Raw genomic sequence first — 27,684 nt, forward strand, 5'->3', positions numbered from 1 at the left:
GTCCTGGGATCTGTGTTTTAATCTGGGTTAAGAAGGCATGGTGGCTCAGACAGTAAAAGAATCTGCCTGCAATGCAGGAGACATAAGAGACTCAGGTTCAATCCCTGGGTCAGGAAGATCTCCTGGAGAAGGGCATGGCTACCCACTCCAGTATTCTTGCCTGGCAAAGTCCATGGACAGAGAAGCCTGGTGGGCTACAATGGGGTCGCAAAGAGTTGGACATGACTGAAGCGATTAACAGGACTTAGGCTTAAAAAGGCATGAACTAAAAAAAAAAAAAAAAAAAAAAAAGGCATGAACTCCCTAAAATGGAGGCAAAGTTGTTGAGTGTATGTGCAGTCTCTCTACAAATGATCGATCTTCACAAATTCTTCTGATGAAAAGAAGAATCTAAAGAGGAGAACAGACCTGAAAAATCTTTCTGTAGCTCAGACAAATCCATAAATGGCTAACATGAAGCTGGTTAGAGATGAAGTCCTTCTGAAAACAACCTTGGGAGATTTTCCTCAAATATGCCCAGTTGTTATAAGTGGCAAAAGCAATTTTATGTACCCCAGTATAAGTTTTCTAAAACTTAAAAGAGCAGGGGGAAATTTGTGTGCTACATAAGAAATTCAAGAGAAAAAAATACATTTTGTCCCATGTATTTTAAATCTCCCTAATGACATCTATTCGGGCTTCCCAAGTGGTGCTAGCGGTAAAGAACCCGCCTGTTAATGCAGGAGACATGAGAGATGTGGGTTCCATCCTGGGTCAGGAAGATCCCCTGGAGAAGGGCATGGCAACCCACTTCATTATTCTTGCCTGGAGAATCACATGGACAGAGGAGCCTGGAGGGCTACAGTCCATACGGTCGCCAAGAGTTGGACATGAATGAAATGACTGAACATGCACGCAATGACATCTATTGCCTTGCATATGTGGTTAGGCCTCAATTTAGTGTAGATAAATGCATATCTATGAATATCTGCCTGATATGAATATCTAGGAATATGATATCTATGAATATCACATCTATTCATATAGATATGAATATCTATAAATGCATATCTTTGAATCCCAAAGCAGTCAATGTGTTGAAAACATGAACTGGTTGAACTTATTTTTATACCTAGTTAAAGTCCACGAGAAGGGTCTAAGTGTTTTGGCTCTCGTCCCCTGGGCTGGCTCACAAATTCAGAGTCAAAACCCCGTCCCAGGACCAGGTCTTACTAGCGTGGAGGCCTCACCTCAGCAAACAGGCCAAGTTCTCCAGCAGCTAGAGCCAGGCTGCTCTCCACGTAGGGTCGTGCCAAGGACCTCACATAAAGGCCACAGGAGCCACAGAAGCGAGCAGATGGGTGATTGCTGGCCCCACATTTAAAGCAAACTGAGTAGCAAGTCGGAACGCTAGGCTAGAGGACAGAAAATACTTTCAAATTTTCATGAATATTAGAGACACAGTCTTCCCATATAGCTTACGCCCATCCCATACAATCTGCAGCCATCAAAAGAAGAAAGGTCAATACTCTCTTGACCCTGTAGTTCTACCTTCTAGAATTTATCCTGCAGATGAACAAATACATTAAGAAGTATATTCAAGACCATTCCCTGCAGGATTGTGGATTCAGAGGAAGTAATGGGAAACAGCTTAAAAGTCTAGCACCAGGGGATGGCCTGAACCTATCACAGTACATAGAGACAGCGTAATGTTATGAAGTCATGGAGAAAATAAGAAAGTTACTAACAGGATACATTGCCAGGTGCAAAGCACCGGGTCAGTGTTCATATTAAACTACAGTTACTTAGTCAAGCCTCTGACGGCTGAAAGCAGACCTCAGAAGCTGAGTGCCAGTGATGACTTCTCGGATAGGAGCCAAGGGACTAGGATGAGGATAGACTAGCCCTTCACACGAAACCTCCTACACTATTTACAAGAGACACTCCCAGAAATAATTCTGAGTGCTTTATTTAAAAAGTAAGCAGATAATTCATAGAAAAAGAAACACCAAGAGTCAATACATGAGTGAAAAGGTTTAACCTCAAAGAAATGCAAATGCAAATGGCAATGAGACACCTTCTCAGTTTGAGAGAGCAAATGGTCTCTGTCTCCAGATTCTTAAGCAAGCAGGTTGTAGGTGGTGAATTGATAAGTTGTGCTGACTCTTTTGTGACCCTATAGACTGTAGCCTCCCAGGCTCCTCTGTCCATGGGACTTCCCAGGCAAGAATACTGGGGTGGGTCGTCATTTCCTTCTCCAGGGGATCTTCCTGACCCAGGGGTCAAACCCACATCTCCTGCTTGACAGGCAGATTCTTTACCACTGAGCCAACAGGGAAGCCCAGCTAAGCAGGTGCTTTGACCCACGTCCCAAGAAGTGATTTCTGCCTGGGTGTGGAGGAGGAGGCACCTGGCCTGGGGTGGCTGAGGCACAGAGAAGCTGTTTTAAAGCCCCCACAATGGCCCCACATCAATCACCAGGCTAGCTTCCTCTGCTCACTTGTGGACAGGCGGACATGGACCCACATAGGCAGGTCTACGCAGTGTCCTCCTGAATCCAGAAGGGAAGAGAGCCCTGAACCGCTGCAAACCCTGGAAGTAAGGTATTGCTGCTCAAGTAAAACTATGATAGCCTCACCAATGAATAAGTTAGAACAAAGAGCACACACACATTCCTTTGCGGAAAGTCAGTAAGATGAGAACAACTCCCCGAAACAGTCAGAGAGTTGTATTTTTGCAGCAGCCCCAAGGAAGCAAGGGATTTTCTTCTAAATTGGCTGGAAAATGCTGACTTCTTTGTGGAATTATTAGGCCAGGGCGAGTCACCTGGAAGTCATCATTTCATACACATGAAACAGATCATCTACACAGAACCTAATCACTGGACTTGAATTGCACTTCAATTCCTTCATTTTACTCAAGATAGGCTGGCGGGAAACCCAAGCAATGGTGCCCACCACTTGCTAAACTTCAAAAAAGAGCAGGCACACAGTGGAACTGAGTCTTTTTTGGATTAAAGCCTCACTTCACTGAAGTGCTGAAAATGCACTTATTTTTGCTTAAAATAACACAGTCATTGCCAGCACTTTTGCTTTTCAGCTTGCTTTCCTAGGACAAGAAATTTGGAACTTGGCAATGTAGTACAAAACTAGTACATATACATTTTGCTTACTTATAGGCTATAATCTAAGGGAATCTGAAGTATTTTACTGAAATAAAGCTTAAAATTTTTCTTAAAGAAATTAATTTGAAACAAAAACCAAAACAGACATGCCTGCCTGTGAGTGACACATGAACGACTCCTGGCCATTGGGGCCCCACTGGCAGGGCTAGTTTCCACACAAAGTCACTAAATGAAATTCTAAGAAACTGCCGACTTGATGGAATTCTCCTGAAGACTCTGAAGACAGCTGTGTGTTGGTGAGCGTGCAGTGTCCTCTCCACACACAGAAATGCTGCTTTCAGTGTACCATGAGTCACTTGTTGAGGTCTCTCCCCGCTCCTCCCCAGCAGACTTCCTCCCCCATCTCTGCAGACCGTATTTCTCATCATCAACAATGAACATTTATCGACCACCCAGATACAGGACGGGTACGTGCGGTCAACCCACCTCTTGCGGCGAGGACGGCAGGGTCCCCTCGCAGGAGACGCAGTATCGCAGCTGAGCCGGGTTCCCAGTGCCGCAGTCGCGGCAGATCACTCTCTCCTTGAAAACAGGGAAAGAGACCTGTGTGTTTCCACGGTGCTTCTCTAATCTCTTCAGAGAAACACGTTCACTCTTCCTCCCATTCATCTGAGTAACGCAGTAATGCCAGGACAAAAAGGGTGTTAATAATGTGGAATAATAAGAGAGGCATCTACCAATGTGAAGCAGTCAGATATCCTGGTGATTTCAACATCTAAAACATCTTTTGAATTAACTCACATGGAACACAAGTTTGAATACACACACACACACACACACCATGCAAAAAAGGAAGCCATATGCTGTGTTAATTTAATGTGGCATCTGTAGGTTGATTCAAGTTTTAGGTTATATTTTGAGGCATGACACTTTGAAAGCCAGGATTGAGAAGTTTCATATTTACTTAATCACGCTTTTTTTTTAATCCCTTTCTCTTATTCAGTACTTTAAGTCCAATAAATCAAAGTACTCCCCCCCCAACACACACACAAAAAGAAAAAAGTGTTGCTATGAGAAAACAGCTGTGCAAAAAAATCATCAAGCAGTCTTTCCAGTCCATCAGCCAGCTAGAGACCCTATACTAACACCAGACCCTGAAACTGGATTGGTTTAGAAATTATTAGAAAACAAATAGTGCCTGACAAATGAACATAGTTTTAAAAGAAAAAACCCCGAAATGAAAAACAAAAAAAACCTGAGAAAGAGTATTCATCTGGCCTGAGGAAGGCAAACTGACTTTTTCACATTGCTTCTGTGCGAGTTGTTTTGTTTTTTTCAGTGTTGAAACTGTACTACTGGGTAGGCTGTCCATTTCTGGCTTCAAGAATACACAGGAAGACCCAAGACAAGCAAAAGATTGTATGTTTACAAGTAATCTAGTTCTACAAAAAACTGTACTACTGGGTAGGCTGTCCATTTCTGGCTTCAAGAATACACAGGAAGACCCAAGACAAGCAAAAGATTGTATGTTTACAAGTAATCTAGTTCTACATGAATTTGGATTTGCTCTGTAGTTTCTCACTTAGAATTGGAGAAGTGAAAAGACCGCCTTAGAAAATGAGTGGTAAGTTCAACCTTCCAAGTCAGGAAGCTGGAGATAAGTTGTAACACACACACACACACACACACAAGAAAACAGAAAAGATGGTTAACCTAGCCTAGGTAGTGCAGCCATGCCCCATGGCAAGTGGTGTTTTAGTTCCCCAACCAGGGATTGAACCTGTGCCCCCTGCAGTGGAAGCTCAGAGTCTTACCAGGGAAGTCCCTGAGGTGTTACAATTCTCACTGTACATTAAGTTCACGCACTTCCCTTATTGCTAAAAATTTTTGTTCTTTTATCCCCAAAGTTATCTATATTAAACCTATTTTATCCTCTAGTGAACTTTACTTGAGGTCAAGTAAAAAGGAGGTCAGTGGGACTGTAAATTCAAAAATGGAGAAAAGATATGGTTGTAGGTTCAGTGATTCTACCCCCAAAATGTTCCTGGCATGATGCCATTTGTCTAACAAGGTGTTTTTGAAGTTCGAGATGATACTTCACTTTTTCACCCTTGTGACAGGTTGTAATCCTCCTTTTCTAGGTGATAGAGAACCATAATCAAACAAAGCAAACACAAACACCAAGTGACTTTAAGGACAAGATGATACGTCAACATGAATGACAATGTTCAATTTAAAAATATACAGAGGTAAAAATTGTGTGAGCTGCAGTGCAATTTGTCCTCCAAACCCATGTCTGTGGGAACACATGTCTATGGATCTTTCCTGACGTTTAGATCCTGTCGGCAAGTTCAACTCTTGGGTGGATGCCCTTCCAAAAATGAGAGGGGGGTTTTGTTCAAGGGTTGTCATCAACTGTTAGCCATCAGCTGTTAACTCATCAACTGTTAGCCAATGCCATCAGCTGAAGAGAGACATTTAACTGCTCAAACACTGATTTCTATGGATTTCACTCACACTGTCACAGATGCATGTGTCATTACCTTCAGGCGGAAGCTGGCCTGTGGCTGCAGCTGCGGTGCCAGGGGAGCCTCACAGACCACACAGATGGGTGTGTTCAGGGGCACCACGTTATCACACTCTGTGCACAGGCCCATCTGCGTGAAGAAGGAGGCTGGGTTGGTCTTCAGATGCAAAACGTGAAGCACAAATTAATCTTAGAATGTAAGGTTTAATTTACTTTTGTAAAAAATTTCTTTTAAATAATTGCCACTTTTACTCTTATTTCTTATTAAGGTAAAAAGACATCTATTGTAGAAAAGAGAGGTGTAAAGAAAAGAAAAATAAAGAAAAAAATAGCTTACAGTGGAATAAGGAAATTGACAAATCTTTTCTATAATACATTAAAAGGCAATTATAAAGTTGGATAAAACTGTTTAAAAAAAAAATAACCATTTCAGATTCTGAAAGCCAACCAAAGATAGAGGAAGAACCGAAAAGCAATGAACCTTGGGTGAGGACCCCACACGTCTGCTGGGTTAGGCTTGGGCTGCTCCCTGTCCTCCTCCAGCTCCATGAGAGCAGGGTGGACTGTGAACACCAGCAGCTTTGTGGCTGCTGGCGGCCAGGGCTCACAGGATCTGGAGCTCGGTCAAGATGACGTGCTCAGGGGCCAGCCAACAGGGAGGACTATGGCTGCACCAACCTGAGATCGTGGTCCTGTTTTGAGTGGCTGATGAACCAGCAAGTAATCAGGGACTTAACAGGGAGTTCTAGAAGGAAGGAAATTTCTGTGTATTGCTAGATTTAAGTTAAACTATTCTGAAATAGACTGTGAAAAGTTAAAGAGTCTGCTGTATTCCCTAGAACTCTATTAGAAAATAACTTAAAAAAACTCAACTTTTTAAAATAGCAAAAAAAAATATTTCAACACAGGAAACATGGGAATTTAAAAGGTGGTGGTAAATCCTGAGAAGAGTCCCCGTTCAAGGCCGCTGCCCCAGGTGAGGTATTATATACTTCAAGGAAAGGAGGGCCAGCCTTCTCAGACAGGAGGGCCAGCCTGTCCACCAGCATGAAGTTCAGAGGAATTCAGGGAATCAAGGTCATGCATTTCAATCTGGGTCCAAGCCAGCACCACCATTCCAAGTCTCAGGATCCTTTCTGTCCCACTGCAATCCCTAACTTTGACAAAGAAATGTGGTGATAAGGTGAATTCAGTTGATGCTGTAACTCACCAACAAATGCAACTCAATTCTGTGTGTGCTTTCAGCAGGACGATGCAGAGTGGCTCTGGAGCTGAGAGGAACCCCTCTGCACGTCTCTGACGAGACCCTAAGTGTCTTAGGTCAGGGACTCTAGGATCAGGATCCATCCCTTTAAGTCCCTGAAGCCCAGCTGAGAGCAGGACACAGTAAGAACTCAATAGTTCAGAATACAAAGCTGTTTATACATTAGGGCATGTAAATAAATATCATTTACAGGCAGGATAGATGTTCTGAAGCTCATCATTTTGAATATTTATAACCCCTGATAACCTTTTCTCCCTGTAACAACAAAGAAAGTTCTGAAAAATTTGTTTTCAGACCAGTAAAAAAACAACTTTGACATTGCACCAACAAATATATAAGCAGGGAAAATTCAAACCAGTGAGACCTGTTCATGTTTTATTTGCTATACCACCTTCTTCAAGGAGTTCAAAAATATATCATGGGAGTAGAGTAAATTAAATTAACTTCCACAGCATCTCCCTTTAGTGCCTAGCCTCTTGCTTGAAGGCATAACTCAATTCTAAAACTCTGGACTTTGAATTCATTGAATAATGACTTTTTACCAGTGACTATCTTTTAAATTTATTTTTGGTGAATTCTACCAAATGCTTAAATTCATTTTTAACTGTAGGATAATGGCTTTACAATATGGTATTGGTTTCTGCCATACATCAACATGAATTGGTCATAGGTGTACTTACGCCCCCTCCGTCTTGAACCTCCTTCACACCTCCCACCCTGTGACTATTTTTTAATGGTCATTTTTCAGTAAACTTCCCAGATCCTTCAGCATCATTTTGTAAACCTGAATCCAAAAGAACCCCAAAGTAGCAAGTGCATAAGAGACGAACACAATTAGGTGAAGGTTTTGATTTTTAGTAAGTCAAGTATGTTTTCTAACTAACTACAAACCTTTTTTTTTTTTTTTGGCTGAGCTGTGCAGCTTGCAGGATCTTAGGTTCACAACCAGGCATCAAATCTGGGCCTGGAGGTAAAAGTACCCTGTTCCAACCATTGGACTTCCAGGGAATTCCCTAACTAACTACACACTTAGTGGTAGGATAATATCAGTTATTATCTATGGTCAGCTAAAACTTTTAAATGTAGACATACTGATCGATCTATAGCCAATACAAACAGCTTCTTTGGACAGAATGGTGTATTTTACAGACCTGTAATTAGTACTTGTGGTCATTTATTTGTAGAATATATTTCCAGGTTGTTCCCAGGTTGTGGACAGAAATATCATATGAGTAGGAAACATGTATTTATCCATATGTGAACCACTGAAATCAAAAGATGTCAGTCTTTTTCTGAGCCTATGCTTCTTTGAGACCACACAAAAGGAAGGGCACTGCAAACGTGTTTCTGATTCCTAAATAGGAGTCTGGATAGAACAAGATTCATTTGCCAGTAATTTTTTCAACAACTATTTGTGGTTCCCATGTGCCAGGTGCTACGCTCCTGCTGCAAATACAGACCAGATGGACCAATGGAAGAAGCTTCAAGGATTCTGCTACTCACCTGAGCTCCTTCTGGGGGCGGCAGACGGCAGCCGAAGATGGGTGGCACAGAGGAGCCACATTCCAGACAGTAGCGAGCAAAGGGGTCCGACGGGCGGGCCACCAGGCAGCGTGCGCACCTACAACACAAGAGGTCCCTGAGTGGCCCTGTGCTGAGCAGCACATGACATCGACAAGCATTTGAACATTCTTAAAAAATAAAACAGGAAGCAGAAGGCTCTCAAAGACAGTGGAACAAGTTTAAGACGGGAGGTGCTTCTCTAAGCATTTTTATCACAAAGTCCCACATGGCTGGGACCATGGTGCCCTTCACCTGGAGGCCAGGCGCCTCTTGCTTCCGGGCACAGCAGCAGTTTTATCAGCAGCCTCGACCCCACTTCCGAGTGGGGCCCTGGCTCCTCCTGGCACCTGGGCTTTGACGTGTCTGAGGGTGAGCCCTGCGAATTCCAGTAATGTCCACAGTGCACTCTTCTGACTCTTGCCTGGCTCTGGAGAGTCCCTGTCAGTAAGCCCTGCCTACATCTTCAATCACCTGCATGGAGTCTGAGGTTCTGCCCCAACACCGTCTGCCCACTTCTAGGCGGCTGCATCGTCCTTCAGCCCTCATCCACCTACCTGGTTGTGAAAGGATTCCTGGAACTGGCTCCCTTGTCAGTCACCCTGTTGCCACCAAGCATTTCCAGGCAGGTCGGGGCCCCGATCCTGTGACCTAGCTGAACCGCGCAGCATCTATGATAACTGCATACTGGGCACTGGGTTGTTCGGTTGCTGCACCAGTCTCTGGCAGGGCCTCTCAACAGTCACCAGCCTTTGTAGTCATGTTCACTTGGGGAAAGGATGGTCTTTTCAGCAATGGTGTCAGGCAAACCGGGTTCCGTTTGGGATGATGAATAAGTTCTAGAAATGGGATGGTGCTAATGGTGGCCCAACATGGTGAATGTACTTAATGCCACTGAATTGTACACTAAGAAATTGTTAAAATGGTAAATTTTACTGTATTTTTACCACACTAGAAGTATAAAGGACTATAAAAAATTGATATCGAATAAAAGTAATAATGTATTATGAGGTTCATAATACTTGTAGGAGTAAAATAAATAACCATGAGAGCACAAAGGCTGTAGTTGTCCAGTTACTGGAAGTTCTTAGACTATATATGAAGTGGTCTAACACCACTTGAAAACAGACTGTGATAAGTTAAAAACATGTAGTATAACCCTAAGGCAACCACTAAAAGAAAACTTAAAGCTAATAAGCCAACAAAGGATACAAAATAAAATGAAATCATAAGACATACCCAATTAATCCAAAAGCAAGCCAAAAAAGGGGGGGGGGGCAACAAAGAATAGGTAAGACAAACAGAAAACAAATAGCATGACAGCTGACTGATATTCAAACATATCAATAATCAGAATAAATATAAATATGCTCAGCACCACATGCAGAGATTGTTCTGTTTTCTAAAAGCAAGACCTAACTACATGCTGTTTAAAAGAAACCTTCTTTAATTAGAGAAATACAAATAGGTTAAAAAGAAAAGGATGAAAAAAAGATGCACCATGCAAATACTAATCAAAAGAAAGCAGAAACGCCGATATTAATACCAGACAAATATGATTTCTAAGCAAAGACTATTACCAGGGTTAATAAAAGATTATTTCACAGGAGGAGGGATAAACTGGGACATTGAGATTGATACATATGCACTACTATATTTAAAATAGATAACTAGTAAGAACCTATTGGACAGCACAGGGAACTCTACTCAATACTCTGTAATGACCTAAATGGGAACAGAATCTTAAAAAGCGTGGATACCTGTATGTGTATAGCTGATTCACCTTGTTGTACACCTGAAAGTAACACAATGCTGTAAATCAACCATACTCCAATAAAAATTAGTTTTTTTTAAAAAAGCTTATTTTGTAAGGATAAAGGGGTCAATTCAGCAATAGAACATAGGAATCCAAAAGGTTTATATATTGAACAACAGAGCTTCAAAGTACATGAAGCAAAGAAATGATAGTAATACAAGGACAAGTAGACAAATTCATAATTATAGTCATAGATTTCAGTATAATTTCCTCAGTAATTGATAAAACCACAGACAAAAACAATAAAGACAGAAAAGACACTATAGCATTGTATTAGTTTCAAGTGTACAACATAACCATCAATAACTGTGGACACTGCAAAATGATCGCCACAGAGTTAGCATCGGTCACCACACAGTTACAGAATTTTTTTCCTTATGCTGAGAACTTCTTACATTTACTCTCTTAGCAACTTTCAGTATGCAGTATAACGTCATTAACTATCTTCACCACTTACATCCCCAGGATTTATTCATTTTACGAGTGAAAGTTTCTATCTTTTGACCACCTTTATCCAGGTCACCCACTCTACCAACCCCAAGGGAAATGCAAATTAAGACCACTACCACCACCTTACCAGAATGGCCAAAAATAAAAATAACAGTGTTGGTGAAGATGTAGGGAAACTGGAACTCCCATCCATCATATACTACTGGTGGGAGTGTAAAATGGTACAGCCTCTTAGGAAAACATATGGACAGTTTTCTTAAAAAGTTAAACATATGCCTACCATATGAGCCAGCCACCCCATTCCTAGTTAGTTAGCTAAGGGGAATTAAAGTATATATGCACAGGATGACATGTATACAAATGTTCATAGCAGCTTTATCTGTGACAGCCAAAACCTAAAAACAATCTGGATGTACATCCAATAGGAAACAGTATAAACAAACTGTGATGTATCCATACACTACTCAATGTTAAAAAGAAATGTCCAATGCATGCATACAACATGGGTGAGCCTCCAAGTCATCAAGTGGAGTGAAAGAAGCCTGGCCAAGGAGCAAATACTGAATTGTTCCATATATATATATATATATATATATATACATATATATATACGGGATCAAATGCAAGCTAAGCTACAGTGACAACAAGCAGACCAACAGGTGCCTGGGAATGGGGCAGGTCACAGGGGAGGATTTTAAAAGGGTGCAAAGTAGGAAACTCTTGGAGGTGGTGGATTTGTTCATTTTCTTGATCGGGGTGATAGTCTTGAGATTATATGTATATATTAATTGTACTCTTTAAGTGTCATTTACTGTATGTCATTTGTGCCTTTAAATTTTGTAAAAATTAAAAAAAAAAAACAGTTGGGGCAAATACCATTGCTATGCCCCATCCTCAAATTATTTTTGACCATGTTGTGTCTTAGCAGTACTTAGACAGTAGAGAGAAAGTAATACATACTTGAGAAAGTCCGTCTCCCTGTGAATCCTCATGATCTCTGTGCTTGTCAAGCTCTTTTGGCCAGTTATGTGTGCAAACCCAGGGAACTGAAATGAAGAACATATATAAAATCATGGTAAAAGCTCTGGTACGGTAAATTACATAGAGTTCATCTCAGTGCTTTGTCCCATGATATCCAGCAGCCAACGTTTTTCCCACCATGCTCCAGCCACACCAGCCTTCTGGTGATCCTCACTTTGCTGAACTTGAAGTTACTCAACCAAGATCTTTGCAGGGCTGATTTCCGTTCATCTTGAAGGTTCAATTAAAATGTCACCATTTCGAGGGGGCCTTCTCTTATCCCCCTGAATTAGGACACTGTTCTTCCTTCCTACCTGGTCATTCTCTATCCTAGGGGTTCTCAAGTTTGGGTGTTTATCAGAAGAAAGGCCAATTAGAACAGATGATGGGGCCCACCCTAGAGGCCCTGAGGCCGCAGGTCTGGGGTGGGGCGGTGTGGGGGGGAGGTCTGCATTTCTGATGAGCTCCCAGGTGATGCTGATGCTACTAGTCTGGGGACCACACTTGGAAAACCATGGCTCTATCCCATTAGCCAGGTCTATCTTTTTCATGACAAATCACTATTCTTAATTATTTTTCCCATTATTCACACGTTTATATCTGTCTGCCCCCATCCCCAATAAAATGTGAGCACGATAAGTACAGGGGCCTTTTTTGTTCAACTAGGTATCTCAGCTCTGGGACAGTGCCTGACCCGGGGTGAAAAGGCAGGGACGTTTTCTTAAAGTATGTTGCAGGAAGCATTAAAAACACAGTAGATCTTTAGCATCCAAAAGAGTTTCTTTAGCAGTTACCTGGGGCTGCTGGGGGGCTGGTCTAGAGCCCAATTCATCCCGGAAAGTAGGGGCTTCCCGCGGACTCTCTGAGAAGCGAAGGTCTTTCAATGTTTTAGGGTCACTTCTTTCACCCATGTCTACAATTACATGAAAAATATCATTCTGTGAATATCTGAAATCATATGTGCATTCATGCAAATGTGTCTTCATAGTTAGAAACCTTTTAATAAGGGGCCACTGTTGTCACATTCTTTCTCTAATGTAGTAACTATGCAGAGAAGCTCCCACTCAGTTGAATTCATAGCAATAAGGAAAAAAGTGGGCCCAGACTGAGAACATGAAAATCTGCCCTGCCACAATCCGCAGCATTCTGCGCCAGGCTGGGAGAATGGATAAACCCAGTTGCAAGGTCAGCAGGAAATATTATGTGTCCCAAGGACACACTGCAGCTGTCACACATCCTAACAGTCTCCACTCTGAGTGACCACTGCTTCTTACTGACCAAGAAACCCTGCTCTCTAAAATCAGATTATCAGAAAACTTTGCTGTTCGAAATCATATCAGTAAGAATGAAACATCCAACTCTTGCCTGGAAGACCCAGGTAACCATGACATAGAGTTGTTGTTCAGTTGCTCAGTCAGTCATGCCTGACACTTTGTGACCCCACGGACGGCAGCACGCCAGGCTCCCCTGTCCTTCACTGTCTCCCAGAGTTTGCTCAGACTCGTGTCTGTTGAGTTGGTGATGCCATCCAACCACAGAGAAGCAGCCTCAATGTCCAACCCTGGTGCAGAGCTTCAGAGAAAGGTCTCTGGGCACCCCCTTCCACATAATATCTTTGTTGTTTCCAAGGAAACAGAACCCTGGTCCCCTTCTCGGGCCTGTATCTCACAGCGACCATTTCCCACTGACCTCTGCTTCTCCTGCCTATCAGAACTCTTCTTTCATTTAAATTTCATCCAAACCCCACCTTCCCCCAGCAACTGCGGTCTGTACTTTAGTTGGTGAGATTGCCACGGTTCCTCTACCTTGTGGTCTCCCGTGTTGCAATGAATTGATAAATCTGACTCTGCCAGACAGCTTGACTCTCCCTCCTGTAGCCAGGACAGCGTTAAAAGTCAAATGAGATCTCACTGTACTGTCCCGGTGTTTCTCAGTCAACCCCTCAGAAGACAAGAACACAAGCCCTGAACCTGTTTGGTGGTTTAGAATATTAACTCATATCTTCATCCTGTCACTTCATACCTGGAAACTTTCCGAGGTTAACATTCCAACCGAGTTTACTTTCAGGATTCTTATATTTCTTCCTTCCTTTTGATTCAACAAATCCATTTTTCAGTTCCTAGGAGGGAAGAGACTGTGCATCAATCACCTGACTCTGCCTGTTTAGATATGAAAATTAAAAGTTCCATGGTAGAGATGGTGACACAGCCTGCACTTCTTTACTAGAAAGGGTTCAGAGCCGTTTTCACCAAGTGGCCTTTGTCTCACTGTCTCTGGACACACACACAGCTTTGACTCTGGGCTGCTTGCTTGGCAGCACAACTGCTTGGGACGCCCCTTCCATGTCAAGCGGCCAAGACTGGAGGCAGGTGACAGCACACACAGGCAGGATGTCACACTCGGGAGACAGAGTGACAACAGAGGGACCACCAGACTCTGGGGGCAAAGACAGGGTGGGGTCAGACCCAGACAGAGCTTCTGTCCACTATCCTCCCACACACGGCCCTAAAACACAGACATGCTTCTCTCTGGCTTTCTTCTCCTCAGGGTCAGTCCCTCATGCTTGGCTGAAGCCTGAGCGCCTGCTGGCACATGCTAACTCAACCCCTGCTGGCTGCCCCCCGGCCAGTGTAGACCCCTGGTCACAAGTGGGCCCCACATCATGCCTGCACCCACCGCTCTGGTTCCACGGCCTCTTTGCTGCCCTCTGGTTAATTGTTAGACTGAAGGACTCCCCCCAAAACTTCTCATCACCCCAATGAGAACTTTCTGTTTAAGTGCCTCACAGTGGGCTGGCCCACCCTCTGACCCTGGGATCCATTCCACTAATACCCAGAACCCAAGGACTAGAGTTTCAAATGTCCTTTCTAGACAGGTGTAGTTCATTCTCTAAAGAGGTGAGGCTTTGTATCTGGAGATGAAGCTTTCAACAAAACTGAAGGCCACACCCACTGAGGGCTCCTACTAGCCTGATACTTTTATTCAATAAATACCTCCACCCTTTCCTACCTGTCCCCATGCAGGACATGGAGCATGGCAGAATTGCTCTCTGCTGCCTGGGAGCTTACGGTACATGGGGGAGACAGACAAGGAGCAGAGTAATCACGTGATCAAAGCACTTGATGAAAGGAGGCCTGGGAGCTAGGGGAGCAGAGACAGAACACAGCATGCACAATCGAGTTTGAGCTGGAACGTAAACAGGGGAGTCACGAAGCAGGAAAGGATGACTGAGGACAGAAACTGGCTCGGAGAGGCCAGGCTGAGGGTTTCTGCTTTCTTCCGTAGGGTAAAAGGAGAAGACACAGGAGCCTAGATGGAGATGCCGGTGAGGAGTCTCCAATGGGCAGGGTGGAGGACTGACCAAAAGGTGGGAAACCAGCAAAGATACTGTACAGTGGTTGAGACCCCAACGATAAGGACCTGAAAATGGATGACAGACTGACTCTGGGGGTAAATGAAGGGGAAGATGTGACTACTGAGGAAAGGGACCAAGGACGTGGTGATGATCCAAATACATCATGGTGTCAGTACTTGCCTGCTTTGGAGGGTCCTTGAGAGCATTTTCCACAGTATCTTCTGGAGAGACTGGATCTGGTGGAACAGAGTCCACCTGAAATACCTTTGTGACAATGGCACTCTCTCTGCAGTCTCTGAAAATTATTCCAAACAGGAAAAGTCTGGGTATCACACAAAGGTTCAAAGACAAGGTGTGCGGCAACTAAGATGACTCTAGGATGAATTTATTATATTAATATTTTAAATTGGACAGACCAAAATATTACCATTTCTATGGTCTTAACCTTATTCTTATTCAGTTATCTCTTGCTATATAACAAGTCACTACAAAACATTATGTCTTAAAACACAAAGGTGTGGTGGGTTTGCCACCTTTCGTGTGGTTGCAGTCAGGAGTCAGCTTAGGACGGAGTCAAGTAAAAGAACAACTCAGTCAGATGTCCAAAATGGTTTCTCCCCTCAGGTTCTAAGTCTGGCCTGGGACAGCTGGGGACTTGTCAGTCATCCCTCTCCTTCCCTTTCTGTCTATCTCCCTTTCCAGGTGGTGAACTTTGGGTTCCTCATAGTAGTAGGTCTCAGGGAGGCCAGAGACTTCCTACATGGTGGCTGGCTTCTCCCAGTGTTTATATTCCAAGAGACCACAGAAGATACTGCAAGGCTTCTTGTGGTCTGGCCTTAGCGTCATGTCTCGAGCATTTTCTTGGTCAAAAGTAAGTCATAGGGCCAGCCCAGATTCAGAAAGAGGGGCTACTGTGGGAGGCATGGCTCACTGGGGGCCCTTTTGGAGGACTATCTACCACATTCACCATAAAGATGTCATACCTTAAGCCTGAAACTGTTCTGAAGCAAAGAATGAGGTTACCTATGTATCATTCATTCCACATAAATCATGGGAATTTTCCTTATCCCAACTGTGGGTAGCATAATATACATTGCCCTGGGAGATTTTAACTGTTATTCCTCAAATACTAGCCAGTTTTCAATTTATTCATAATATTTCACAATTAATCTTGTTCCTCCATGATGCAACAGAAGTCCCATGAGAAACCAACAGAGAGGTGGCCAGAAGTAAATTCTGGAGGTGATTTCACCTCAGCACCAGAAGCTTATCTATACTCCTTATTTTTTTGAACAGTTTTACTGAGATATAGTGTACATGACATAAAATGCACCTGCTCTAAGTATATAATTTGATGATAGTCCATATATTTATACAACTGTGCAACTACCACCAGAGTCCAGTGTTGCAACCACCTGTTTCCAGTTACTCCTCACTCCCACCTCCCACACCAGGCAACCACTGATCTGCTTCCCGTCTTCATAGTTTTGCCTTTTCTGTGGTGTGCTTAGTCGCTCAGTCGTGTCCGACTCTTTGCGACCCCATGGACTGTAGCCCTCCAGGCTCCTCTATCCATGGGATTCTCCAGGCAGGAATACTGGAGCGGGTTGCCAGGCTGATAAATGTAATCCTACAAAGACAGTCTCACATGTCCGGCTGCCTTTACTTGTCCTTTTTTTTCCTCTGAGGTTTACCCACATAGGTGCATGTGTCAGCAATTCATTCATCTTTATTCTTGAGTAGCATTCCATTTTACAGATGTACCACAGTTTGTTTATCCATTCCCCAGTGGACAGTCATTTGGGTTTTTCCAGTTTGGAGGTTACAATACTTAATACTGTTATGAGTGTTTACATATGAGTTTTTATAGTATGAGCCCCTGAAGTTGGGTTTTCTCTTGTTTGTAACAAGGGGCTTGACTTAGGCTTTGCTGAGGCATCCACTTCAAAGATGTTGCTCTTGAGTAAACACATCACCAGCCACAGGACCAAATGAAGATCCAGCCACTGCCCCCCCCATGGAAGCCCCTTTATTTTAGGGATCGTGGTTGGTTTCCATGACTGACCAATTGCGCAATTTTTCTCTTTCCTCTGTAAATTCTTGCTCATACATTTGAAATTCACCAGTGAAACCCTTGGCCCCCCGCCCTCGACTCTAATAAAAGCAGACCCTTGGCCTGTGATTTGTCCCTTCTTCTCTCCCCCCCACCCCCGTCTCTTTGTACTTGTGACCTTGCTGGGTGCCACATAATTCCCAGAACTTGTAGGTGATAAACTTCTTCTCTTTCCAGGTTCCCTGATGATTACTGCTGAGGGCCTCTTGGAATTGTAGTAAGAACAACAAGGGCTGATCCAGCCACATCTGTGGACAGATACACTGGAGCAGAACCACTGGGTCAGATGGTCAGTGAGTTTAATTCTTTAGAAACTGCGACCTGTGGTTGTTCCATTTACATCTCCACCGGCATCACTTGAGGGTTCCAGTTTCTCCACACACTTACTGATGCTTGACACTGTTGGCCTGTTTTGATCACCTCTAGCCTTGAATATGTTCTCTGTAGGTACTTGCTTGAGATATGTCCCTGGTGTATTGGGACACAGGCTTGATTGTTGTAATGCAGAATCAAAACAATAGTGGCTTAAACAGAGTAGCAATGGGTTATAACCCACCTAGAGCTGTGCAGGGGAGTCATGGTGCCCAGGGCGTAGGGTTGACTCTCTACCCCATTGTCCCATCATATCTAGGACATGGCACATGTCCTCGTGACCCAACGTGGCTGACCACCACAGCCACATTCCAGCTGGCAGGAACCACGGCCTGCCTGCTCCTACAGGGCACAATCTAGAAACTGCCACGTCACTTCCATGTGCATTCACTGGCCACACCAGGTGACAGGGTCTTGCTAGCTTCAGGGAAGACTGGGAAGTATCTTTCTTCTAGGAAACGCGTGTGTGTCCTGCTAAAAATCCAAGGCTCTATTTTTTTTTAAAAATAAACTTCACTTTAAAAAAAAATAATTTTGTTTTGTTTTCGTTGTGCTGGGTCTTCGCTGCTTCGCAGGCTTCCTCTGGTTGTGGCGAGCAGGGGCTACTCTCTAGTTGCAGTGAGCGGGCTTCTCATTTCAGTGGCTTCTCTTGTTGCATGCGGGCTTCAGTAGTTGTGGCTCCCGGGCTCTAGAGCACAGGCTCAAGAGTTGTGACGCATGGGCTCAGCTGCTCCGCAGCTTGTGGAATCTTCCTGGACCAGGGATCGAACCTGTGTCCCCTGCACTGGTAGGCGGATTCTTTACCACTGAGCCACCAGAGAAGCCTCTATGGTTCTTGAAGAAGGCAACAAAGATTTTGGGAGCAGCCTGCAGCCTCTGCCGCATCCTCGTGGCCACACTTTGGTGTATTTGTCTGGTATGTTTAACTCTCACTGTCACTAATTTGCACTGAAAGCTCACAGCTAGAACACAGGGGATTCTGCTTGACCTGCCCAGGAACTTAAAACTCTTATATCTTAAGTTGGTATCTGCCTTCAGTGTCCTTTATCTGCTTTGCTCGTTGATTTTCATATTGGCCTTTGATGTGTTTTTATCTGTTTCATTATCATTTCTTTTGCAATTTCTCAGATTTCTTACATGTTGATTTTTTAACATTTCTTACAATTCTTCAAACCTTCAGTGTCCCAAAACCCTTAAAATTCCTTGGTTAAGTAAACATTCAGAAGTGAATAGACATCAGTTCCAAAACAGCTGACAAATGCTTGCTGTGCTGTGCTCAGTTGCTTAGTCTTGTCTGACTCTTTGTGACCCCATGGACTGTAGCCCACCAGGCTTCTCTGTCCATGGGATTCCTAGGCAAGAATACTGGCGTGGGTCAGCATGCCCTCCTCCAGGGGATCTTCCCAACCCAGAGATTGAACCCAGGTCTGCTGCATTGCAGGCAGATTCTTTCCTGAGTCACCAGGGAAGCCCCAAGAAATGTTTACCATTAAGCCATGCTGAAGTTTTAAGCCACATTTTTAGAAGGAGAAAACAATTCTCAGAAATATACAACTGGTCTAAACAGCCACTACCTATCAGTGAGTGACAGTATTTAAGAAACAACATGACAAGAGGGTCCTTGCATGTTCACTGGCTGGAGAGACTTATGGGTGGCTAACCTCTGGGGAAGCATCTGCTTTGTTGTTCTTAATAACAAACCAGATTTGCAGATACAGGTATAGATGAACTGTTTGTTTAACTCATTCACTTCAGCATCCATCTCATCTGGATGCTCATCTTTGGTTCACGGCCTGTCATCCAAGATACAGTGTTCTCCTAATAAGATAACTTCCTCACATCACAAACATCTCCATCCAGGGACCATTTGAATCCTGATGAACGGTCAGGTTTATGGCCTGGCTGGGTCTGAGCAGAAGTCTGGTTCCCAGTCACTTGCGGATCACTGCCCTTTTCTATCTCTGTGTATTTTGAAAAATTATTATTCATTTTTGGCTATGCAGGGTCTTTGTTGCTGCGTGCAGGGTTTCTCTAGTTGAGGCAAGTGGGAGCTACTCTTCATTGTGGTGCATGTGCTTCTCGTTTCAGTGGCTTCTCTTGTTGTGGAGCACAGGCTTAGTTACTCTGCAGCATCTCTGAAGGTTCTTCTTGGACCAGGGATCAAACCTGTGTCCCCTGCATTGGCAGGAGGATTCTTAACCCCTGGACCACCAGGGAAGTCCTCTGTGTATTGTTACAACTGTCAAAATACTAGTGTGTCACCTTACATCCTAATTTTCTTCACTGATTATATCACAAATATTTTCCTGTATCATTCAAAACTTCATGACCACAGGTTTTCCCCTTAATATGTTAAAGACCTTTCATTGTTAACAGTCTTATCTAAAGGCCTTTTTCTCCTTATTAAGAAACTAATGGTCTGAAAAACCTAGAGACAGAGATTTGAACAAAGCTGCATGATTTCCATAAAGAATTATTTTTATCACAATTAGATACAAGCACTAACTTTCAAAATTTTTTTGTATAGGTACTTTTCCTAAGCTGAGCACATCTGAAATACTAACAGCGTTTCAGAGCAGACACTTAGTAGGTACAGAACAAGATGGTGAGACACATAAACAATGTCCTTATGCTTCAGACTCTGATGGAGGCTCTATTAACTCCTTTGAACTTCAAAGTCATTGGTCATGACTTCATTTTACTGTCACCTGAAGCTTATAAAGGGGGCTGCCTTGCAGCATGACGCACCAGGGTAGTCAGCTTATTAGTTTTTTTTTTTTCTTTTTATTTCTTTTTAGCTTATTAGTTTTTAATAACTGAGATGACTTGTTTCAGTAGAAATGGGTTGGCAAGTGGGAAAAGCCACAGATCCCAATTTTTAATAAAGAATAATCATGTGTCAGGGGGTTGTTCTGTTTTCATTTTATTATTAAAAAAAATTTTTTTTTAAATGCCAACCAAGTACCTTCACTGTAGAATTTGTAGCTTAAAAGGCCATGCAGTAGTTTAGCCAGCAGGGGGAGCCTGGAGTCTCATTTAAATTACCTGGGCCAGCCCTGGTATTAGTCTTCCAGAAATGTGGCCAAACCTGTTTTGCGGCACAAAATGATTCCTCTATCACAGACAGACTAATCTGCAAAGCATTTGAGGATCTTTTTTCTCTACAAGCCTCGGTGAAGTTTACCAAATTAGGTGGTATTTCTATACTTGAAACTGAAAAAAATTGTTGACTAGGAAAGACAGAAAAGAATGAAGTAGCTAATGCCTAACAAATCAAAATGATGGTAGCTTTGAAGGGCAATAAAGTTAGTACAAAATCAGATGGAGAACCACGGTGGTCATAGGCCATGTCCTGCGGAATAAAAGAACCATCCACTAAAAGCAGCATTTTCCTCAGAGCCAGACGAATCTCTTCGGAGGTCCCACACCCTGAAAAGGCTCTTCCTTTGGAGAAGGATATGGCAACTCACTCCAGTACTCTTGCCTGGAAAACCCCATAGATGGAGGAGCCTGGCAGGCTACAGTCCATGGGGTGGCAAACAAAGAGTCTGACACGACTGAGCAATTTCACTTTCTTTCACTTTCCCAAAATCCCAGTGTGGATTTCAGACTAAAAACAGTATTAATATACACGGCACTTCACTGAACTATACCCTTTTACCCATACGATCATTTCTAGGTCCATCCATGTGGCTGCAAATCAAGAATCTGTTTTAAACAAGTAATTGTTTATATGTTCTATCCATAAAACTTTTCCTCATATGTTAATTATGTATGTAAATACATGTATTTTACAGTATAACTCAATAAAAGACAAAACACAAAGTTTAGAGATGTATGCTGAAATTAAGATAACTTTTCTTTAGTGTCTTTATAATCCAGCACCAATTCTCATTGAAATGAGTAAAGTTAAAACATAATAAATATAAATCATCCCAGTCATTATGCTCTTGACTTACTTAGTGACTGCGATAGCTTTAACTTGTATTTTTCCATCAGGCAGGGTAATAGGCTTCGAATACTTAAAGGTAGTATTTTCACCATAACCAATTTTCTTTTGGAATTCAGGTTTGCTGCCATCCAGGGTATAATATATGTTGACATCCGGGGTGTCTGAAAAACCCAAAACAGGATATCTAGAATTAACACTAAAGTAGCAAGTCCCTGAATAAGGCCTAGGGATCAGTTATTTAATGACATTTAAAAAAAATATATACTGTAAAAGTGAATAACAATAACTAACAGTAATAGAGTTCTTTGTGCCAGGCACTGTGCTTTACGTGAATAAACTAATTTTATCAGTACAACCTTATGAGATAGGTCCTATTTTATACCCACATTATAGATAAGGGAACTGAGTCCCAAAGAGGTTAAGAAATCTGGTAAATGACAGCAGAATTTTGATCTGATTTCTGGGAAGTCAGATCTGTTGACCACACTCATTTCTTTTTAAAACAGGAGGGATTTTTAAAAAATTTATTTATTCATTTGACTGTGCTGGGTCTTAGCTGCTCACAGGCCACGCTCTTGAACCACTACAGCATTTTGCCCCTCCGACAGAGCACTGATACAAACCAAGCAGGGGTGAATTTTAAAACCACAATGTCTACTTAGAAAGCAGAAGCTAATTTTTAATTTTTGAGCATTGCTTAAAAAATAGTTTTGTTATATTTTATTTGGACTTGGTAAATGATTCTTGCACTTCTTGGGAAAATTGTAAAGGTAATAAATTCAGATGATCCAAGATTCAAAAGGTCAAACAAGGATATACAATGAAAACTCTCCCTCCAAGCTCCCCGCCCTCATCAGCTGCCTAAAAGCAACCAATATTATCAACTGTCCTTCCAATGTATGTATGTAGTTTATATCCAAATACATACGTACGTATTTTTTAAACTCCCCCTCTCTGTACATACAAATGGTGGCATATCATGCCCTGTTTCACACCCTTTTTCTCGTCATTTAACATTTTATCTTGTATATTGTCCTATACTGCTCCATTAAAAAACACCCTATTCTTCTTTATGGCTGCACTGCATTCTCTTCCTATGGATGAATCACTGGCCAACAGACAATCCGTACAGATGAACATATAAACTGTCTTCTTTTCCTTTTATTTCTTTTTCAGTTTTGCCATTGCAAACATTGTAATGAATAACTCTGCAAAGAATTCTTCTTATAAGTCTATCTGCAAAATATGTAGAACTAGTACTGTTGTTGAGTCAAAAGCTATGCCAGTTTGTAATTTTGGTTAATGTTGCCAAACTTCCCTCCATGGACATTGAAACAATTTACCCTGCTACCAGCAGGGAATGGAAGTGCATGTTAACCCACCATCTCAACCATATCGTGTATGATCATTTTTTCTTTTATTTTGCTGATACTTCTTTTATATTTTCCCAGGTTTTAAAAAAAGTATCTCATAGCTTTAACTCACATTGCTTATATTTTGAGTAAGATTCACTCACTCATTCAACAAGTATTTACCAAATGCCTTTTACATGCCAGACACTGTTTCAGATGCTGGGAATACAAAGTCCCTCCTCTCATACAGCTTCCATTTAAAAAAAAACACACAAACAGCAAACGACTACATAGAATTTGTTAAGTGGTGATTACGTGCAAGGGAGTAAATAAAGCAGAGGATAAGCTCTGCCCAGCTAGCAAGTGAAGGGTGAATATGAGCATATTCCCATATGTTTAAAACACACATATTTCCTTTCCTATAAAATGTATTTTCACATCCTTTGTCCATTTTTCCTATTGGGATATTATTACTTTTGGCACTGAATTGTAGAATCTTTTATTTATTAGACATTTCAGATAGTAGAGAAATTGGATACCCTGTCATCATTTGTCAGTCATCACCCAACTTCTCCTGAGGGTTTCGAGCACATATATTAAGACTTGAATATTGGTTAGAGGAATTTTTATTTTTATTTTTTTTTTAGTACACCTTGATCTTTTATTGTCACTATAAAACAACATGGATAGATTATAATCAGATATTATACTGCTAATTTATTTATACCTCAAGATTAAGAACATTATGATACAAAAAATAAATTTTTTAAATGTACAGATTGCCATTACTACCCCCCTCAAAAAGTATTTTGTATTTTAAAATATGTCTTTGATTCATCTTTAGTGGTTCAATTCAATCATTGAAAACATTACGAAACCTGTAGCTAAATAGAGGAATTTTTAAAATAGTATTAGCTTTTAAGATAAAGGAAGACACAGTATAATATATATATTCTTAGTTGGACCTCTCAGTCTAGGAAGCCCAGGTGCCACACCTGGTACACCATATGTCACACCATCAGTACATATAGTTTGTATGTACATTAGTTATTCAAATATGTAACTGGAGTCTCAGAGTCTATTTTTTAATTGAAGTCTAATTTTTCTATTAAAAAAAAATTGAAATCTATTTTTCTGTAATGTTGTACTCCTTTCAAGTGTACCGCAAAGTGATTCAGCTATACACATGTATGTAGTTTTTTCTTTTTCAGATTCTTTTTCATTATAAACTATAGACTATTATAGGATATTGAATATACTTCCCTGTGTTATATAATAGGTTCTTGTTGTTTACCTATTTTATATATAGTACTGTGTACCTGTTAATTCCAAACTTTGAATTTATCTCTTCCCACCCTCTTTGGGAACCATAAGTTTGTTTTCTATGTCTGTGAGTCTATTTCTGCTTTGCAAGTAAGATCATTTGTACCATTTTTTATAGATTCAAAATATATGTGATATCATGTGATATTTGTCTTTTTCTGACTTACTTCACTTAATATGATCATCTCTAGGTCCATCCATGTGGCTGCAAATTAAGAATCTGTTTTAAACAAGTAATTGTTCATACATTCTAGTTATAAAACTTTTCCTTCTCTTTATGTTTATTACATATGTAAATGAGTATGTGTGTGTTCCTGGCATGAAAAAGAAACACATTCACTGATTTATTTAAGCAGAAATAGCTATGATGTCTTTTGGCATCACCATGAGCCAGGACCTGTGTGCCTCACATCACATATCAAGTCATTAATCCTCATGATGACTCTAAACTATAGATAATATTATCACTCTCTTACAGTCTAGAGGCTGAGACTAAGAAAGACTGAGGAATGTACTGAAGATCACCAGATGTTTTCAAAGCCAGGATTCTTCACTCTCCAACCTGTCTGACTGGGAAGCCTGTGTTAGCAGGTCAAACTGATATCCGAGAAAAACACTGAGAATCCTGGGAAAGTCTGGGGAAGCAATGGGACATCCTAACCTAGCTAAAGTAAGTCATGGCTTTGCTGCGACGCTTTCCAACACAAATGGAAGGTTGGCAAGAGCCAGCTGTTGTAACCTATATAAATACCACTCTACAAACCACCATTGTTTCAAATTTTGAAAGTTTTACCATCATCCCAAGATCCTGATTATAGAAAGGATGCAAAGAGGGTAAATCAACAACCAGATGCATATAGAGAACATGGCAGGGTTATTTTAAACCATTTCAGTACATTTGATTCTTACCTGATTTCATTTCCAAAAGCGTATTGTTATCAATTTCATGGTTGGCTTTTCCGGGCTGAGGCACCCGCAGGGGTATGATTTGAGGGACACACACTGAACCAGCTGTCATTTTCCCTCCTTACGTTAAAAAAAAAGTGGATGAAAATAAATTCCAATGGACACCTATATGTGAACAGACACTGAAGAGAAGTATCTCATTCAAATACAGTAAGACTAGTAAAAACTAAAGAGAATGTTGTTTCTCTATCATCTACAAATATCATTTTTCTTTTTTCTTCTTTTGGGAGACTCATTTCAGTTCTTTTGTCTTTTTTTAAATTGAAGTGTAGTTGATTTACAATGTCGTGTGTAATATAAATATAATTAAAAAAATGTTTTTTGATGTGGACCATTTTAAAAAATCTTTATTGAATTTGTTACAACATTGCTGCTATTTTATGTTTTTTAAGGCATGTGAGATCTTAGCTCCCTGACCAGGGAATGAGCCGGCACCCTCTGCACTGGAAGGCAAAGTCTTAACCATTGGACTACCAGGGAAGTCCCCAAATACTAATTTTAATGGAAATAGTTATTGTCTCTGCTGTATTTTTGCTGTTGAGATCTTGTGTGGGCTTTTGATTACCTGAGTATTTACCTTACTTTGGGGGCAAAAAGCAGAAGTGTATGGGATGGGGGAATAAAATTCTTTTAAGTGAGCACATTAAATGCACATGTCAGAGCAGAGATCATCACTGATGACCAGACCTAAGCAATCCCTGGATCATTACCAGTCTGTCCTGCCTCTTTTTAGTATACCACCTCTCTTGGCTTCAGGCAAGACAGCACACAAGAGGAACAGAAGTAACTTTGTATGTAGCATGGAATGTTCATTTAGAGCCAGCTCCCTTGGGAAAGCTCCATGTTCAAAAGTCCTGCAGTTGTCATCAACTGGTTCGTGCCTGTGAAAGCTGCAAAAGAAACTTTAGAAAATGACAGAGGGTCATGCCTCAGCTGGAAGAAAGCTGGCATGAATATAAACAGTGAGGAAGGAACACAAAAGTCTCTCACTCCATCTACTGTATTTATAAGTAATTAAGTACAAGTATGGAGGTCTTAGTAATCTTTTTCTTGGGGATGGGAGGGTTCATAATTATTAATGCACCAAGGATTCAGGAGGGAAAACCCATACCTTAAAACAGTCTCCCACTCCATCTACTGTATTTATAAGTAATTAAGTACAAGTATGGAGGTCTTAGTGATCTTTTTCTTGGGGATGGGAGGGTTCATAATTATTAATACACCAAGGATTCAGGGGGGAAAACCCATACCTTAAAACAGTCTCCTACTCCATCTACTGTATTTATAAGTAATTAAGTACAAGTATGGAGGTCTTAGTGATCTTTTTCTTGGGGATGGGAGGGTTCATAATTATTAATACATAAAGGATTTAGGGGGAAAATCCCACACCTTAAAATCCATTTACATCTCGGGATGGTCTGTTCAAATTTCAATGATAATGGAAGCATAGATTTTACTCAGTTAAAATCTACATTGAAACTCAATTTTTATACAGTACTTCTCGTAACCTCCCCTATTATTTACAATTTTCCAAATACTTACATAATCTTATTTATCAATTTGTGATTAGGCATTTATTATTTTCTTTTCAGCTTTGGGTTTTTGTTATTCTAAACAATGCTGCCTTGGAAATTCCCTGACGGTGCAGTGGTTAGGATTTGATGCTTTCACTGCAGGGGCTCTAGTTCAATCTCTGGTGGGGGTACCAAGATACTGCAAGCCACGCATGACATGACGCAAAAAAAAATTCTTTTTAATAAATAAATAAATAATAAATAAAACTGCCCCAAACGTCTCTGTGGTTTGAGGTTTGTCACAGACTATACCCCAAAGGTGGGATGGCTAAATTTAAGGGGTGAATCTAATGCCTGGTTGGATAGTTACAGGTTGGAGGCTAAGAATTTAAATTGCAGATACATATACGGATAGCGCGACAGCCCCTGCAGAAGGGCTCTGGAGCGTGCCCATCCTCACATTTTCACTTACGTGAGAGGCAGTTAAAATTTAAAAATGGTTAAATATTAGTTCAAAATAAAAACGTCTGGGGGGGGGGGGTGGTGTGCGGATAGGCGATGTCCTTGAAAGGTTGACAGTGCGTAGGCCAGTGGGCCCCGAGCGAAAGGGATCCATCCGTAGACCGATCCGCTAGGCCCGAATGCGTCAACAGCATCCCCCACCCCGCCATCCCTCCATTCAGACTGCCCCTCACCGCCCGGTTCCGGAACCCCGTCTGGTCCCCGTCTCCGTCCTTCAGGTGTAGCCAAGGACACCGCCACGACTCGGCTGAATGAAGGATGCCCTTCTCCTCCGCCCCCTCCCCCAGCCACCAGGACCCGATCGGGACCCCCTGGGTACCTCCGCAGCCCCCACCGAGGCAGCCCACCGCTCACCGCCCTTGGTCCTCTCCTTCACTGCGGCGGTACGGGTTACCAAGACGCTGCGAGCCGCGCCCCGCCCACCGGGAGCTGGGCAGGTGATTGGCAGGAACCCGCTTCCTAGCAACTAGCTCCG

General features: G+C 41.9%; 1 protein-coding gene across 13 annotated transcripts in view; it reads right to left on the reverse strand.

Moving 5' to 3' along the window:
• Positions 1-27,621, reverse strand: part of DZANK1 (double zinc ribbon and ankyrin repeat domains 1) — a 50,016-nt gene extending 22,395 nt beyond the window's left edge. For 6 of the 13 annotated variants that reach the window (XR_010661437.1, XM_065921288.1, XM_065921287.1 and 3 more), the window contains exons 1-11: positions 27,529-27,621; positions 25,117-25,233; positions 21,540-21,693; positions 15,276-15,390; positions 13,763-13,859; positions 12,535-12,653; positions 11,681-11,766; positions 8,398-8,515; positions 5,647-5,787; positions 3,590-3,685; positions 1,230-1,394 (exon numbers count right to left, since the gene is read on the reverse strand). Coding sequence is in view for 12 of the 13 variants with exons in the window: in XM_065921288.1 (XP_065777360.1) it covers positions 1,230-1,394; positions 3,590-3,685; positions 5,647-5,787; positions 8,398-8,515; positions 11,681-11,766; positions 12,535-12,653; positions 13,763-13,859; positions 15,276-15,390; positions 21,540-21,693; positions 25,117-25,225 (1,200 nt within the window). In the remaining variant the exon portion in view is untranslated. Of the gene's footprint in view, positions 1-1,229; positions 1,395-3,589; positions 3,686-5,646; positions 5,788-8,397; positions 8,516-11,680; positions 11,767-12,534; positions 12,654-13,762; positions 13,860-15,275; positions 15,391-21,539; positions 21,694-25,116; positions 25,234-25,883; positions 25,904-27,528 lie in introns of those variants that run through there. The other 7 variants (XM_065921286.1, XM_065921294.1, XM_065921283.1 and 4 more) reach the window with 7 other exon arrangements.
• Between the last annotated feature and the right edge of the window lie 63 nt (positions 27,622-27,684).

Source organism: Muntiacus reevesi, chromosome 2 (genome assembly GCF_963930625.1).
Source record: "Muntiacus reevesi chromosome 2, mMunRee1.1, whole genome shotgun sequence".
NCBI lineage: Eukaryota > Metazoa > Chordata > Mammalia > Artiodactyla > Cervidae > Muntiacus > Muntiacus reevesi.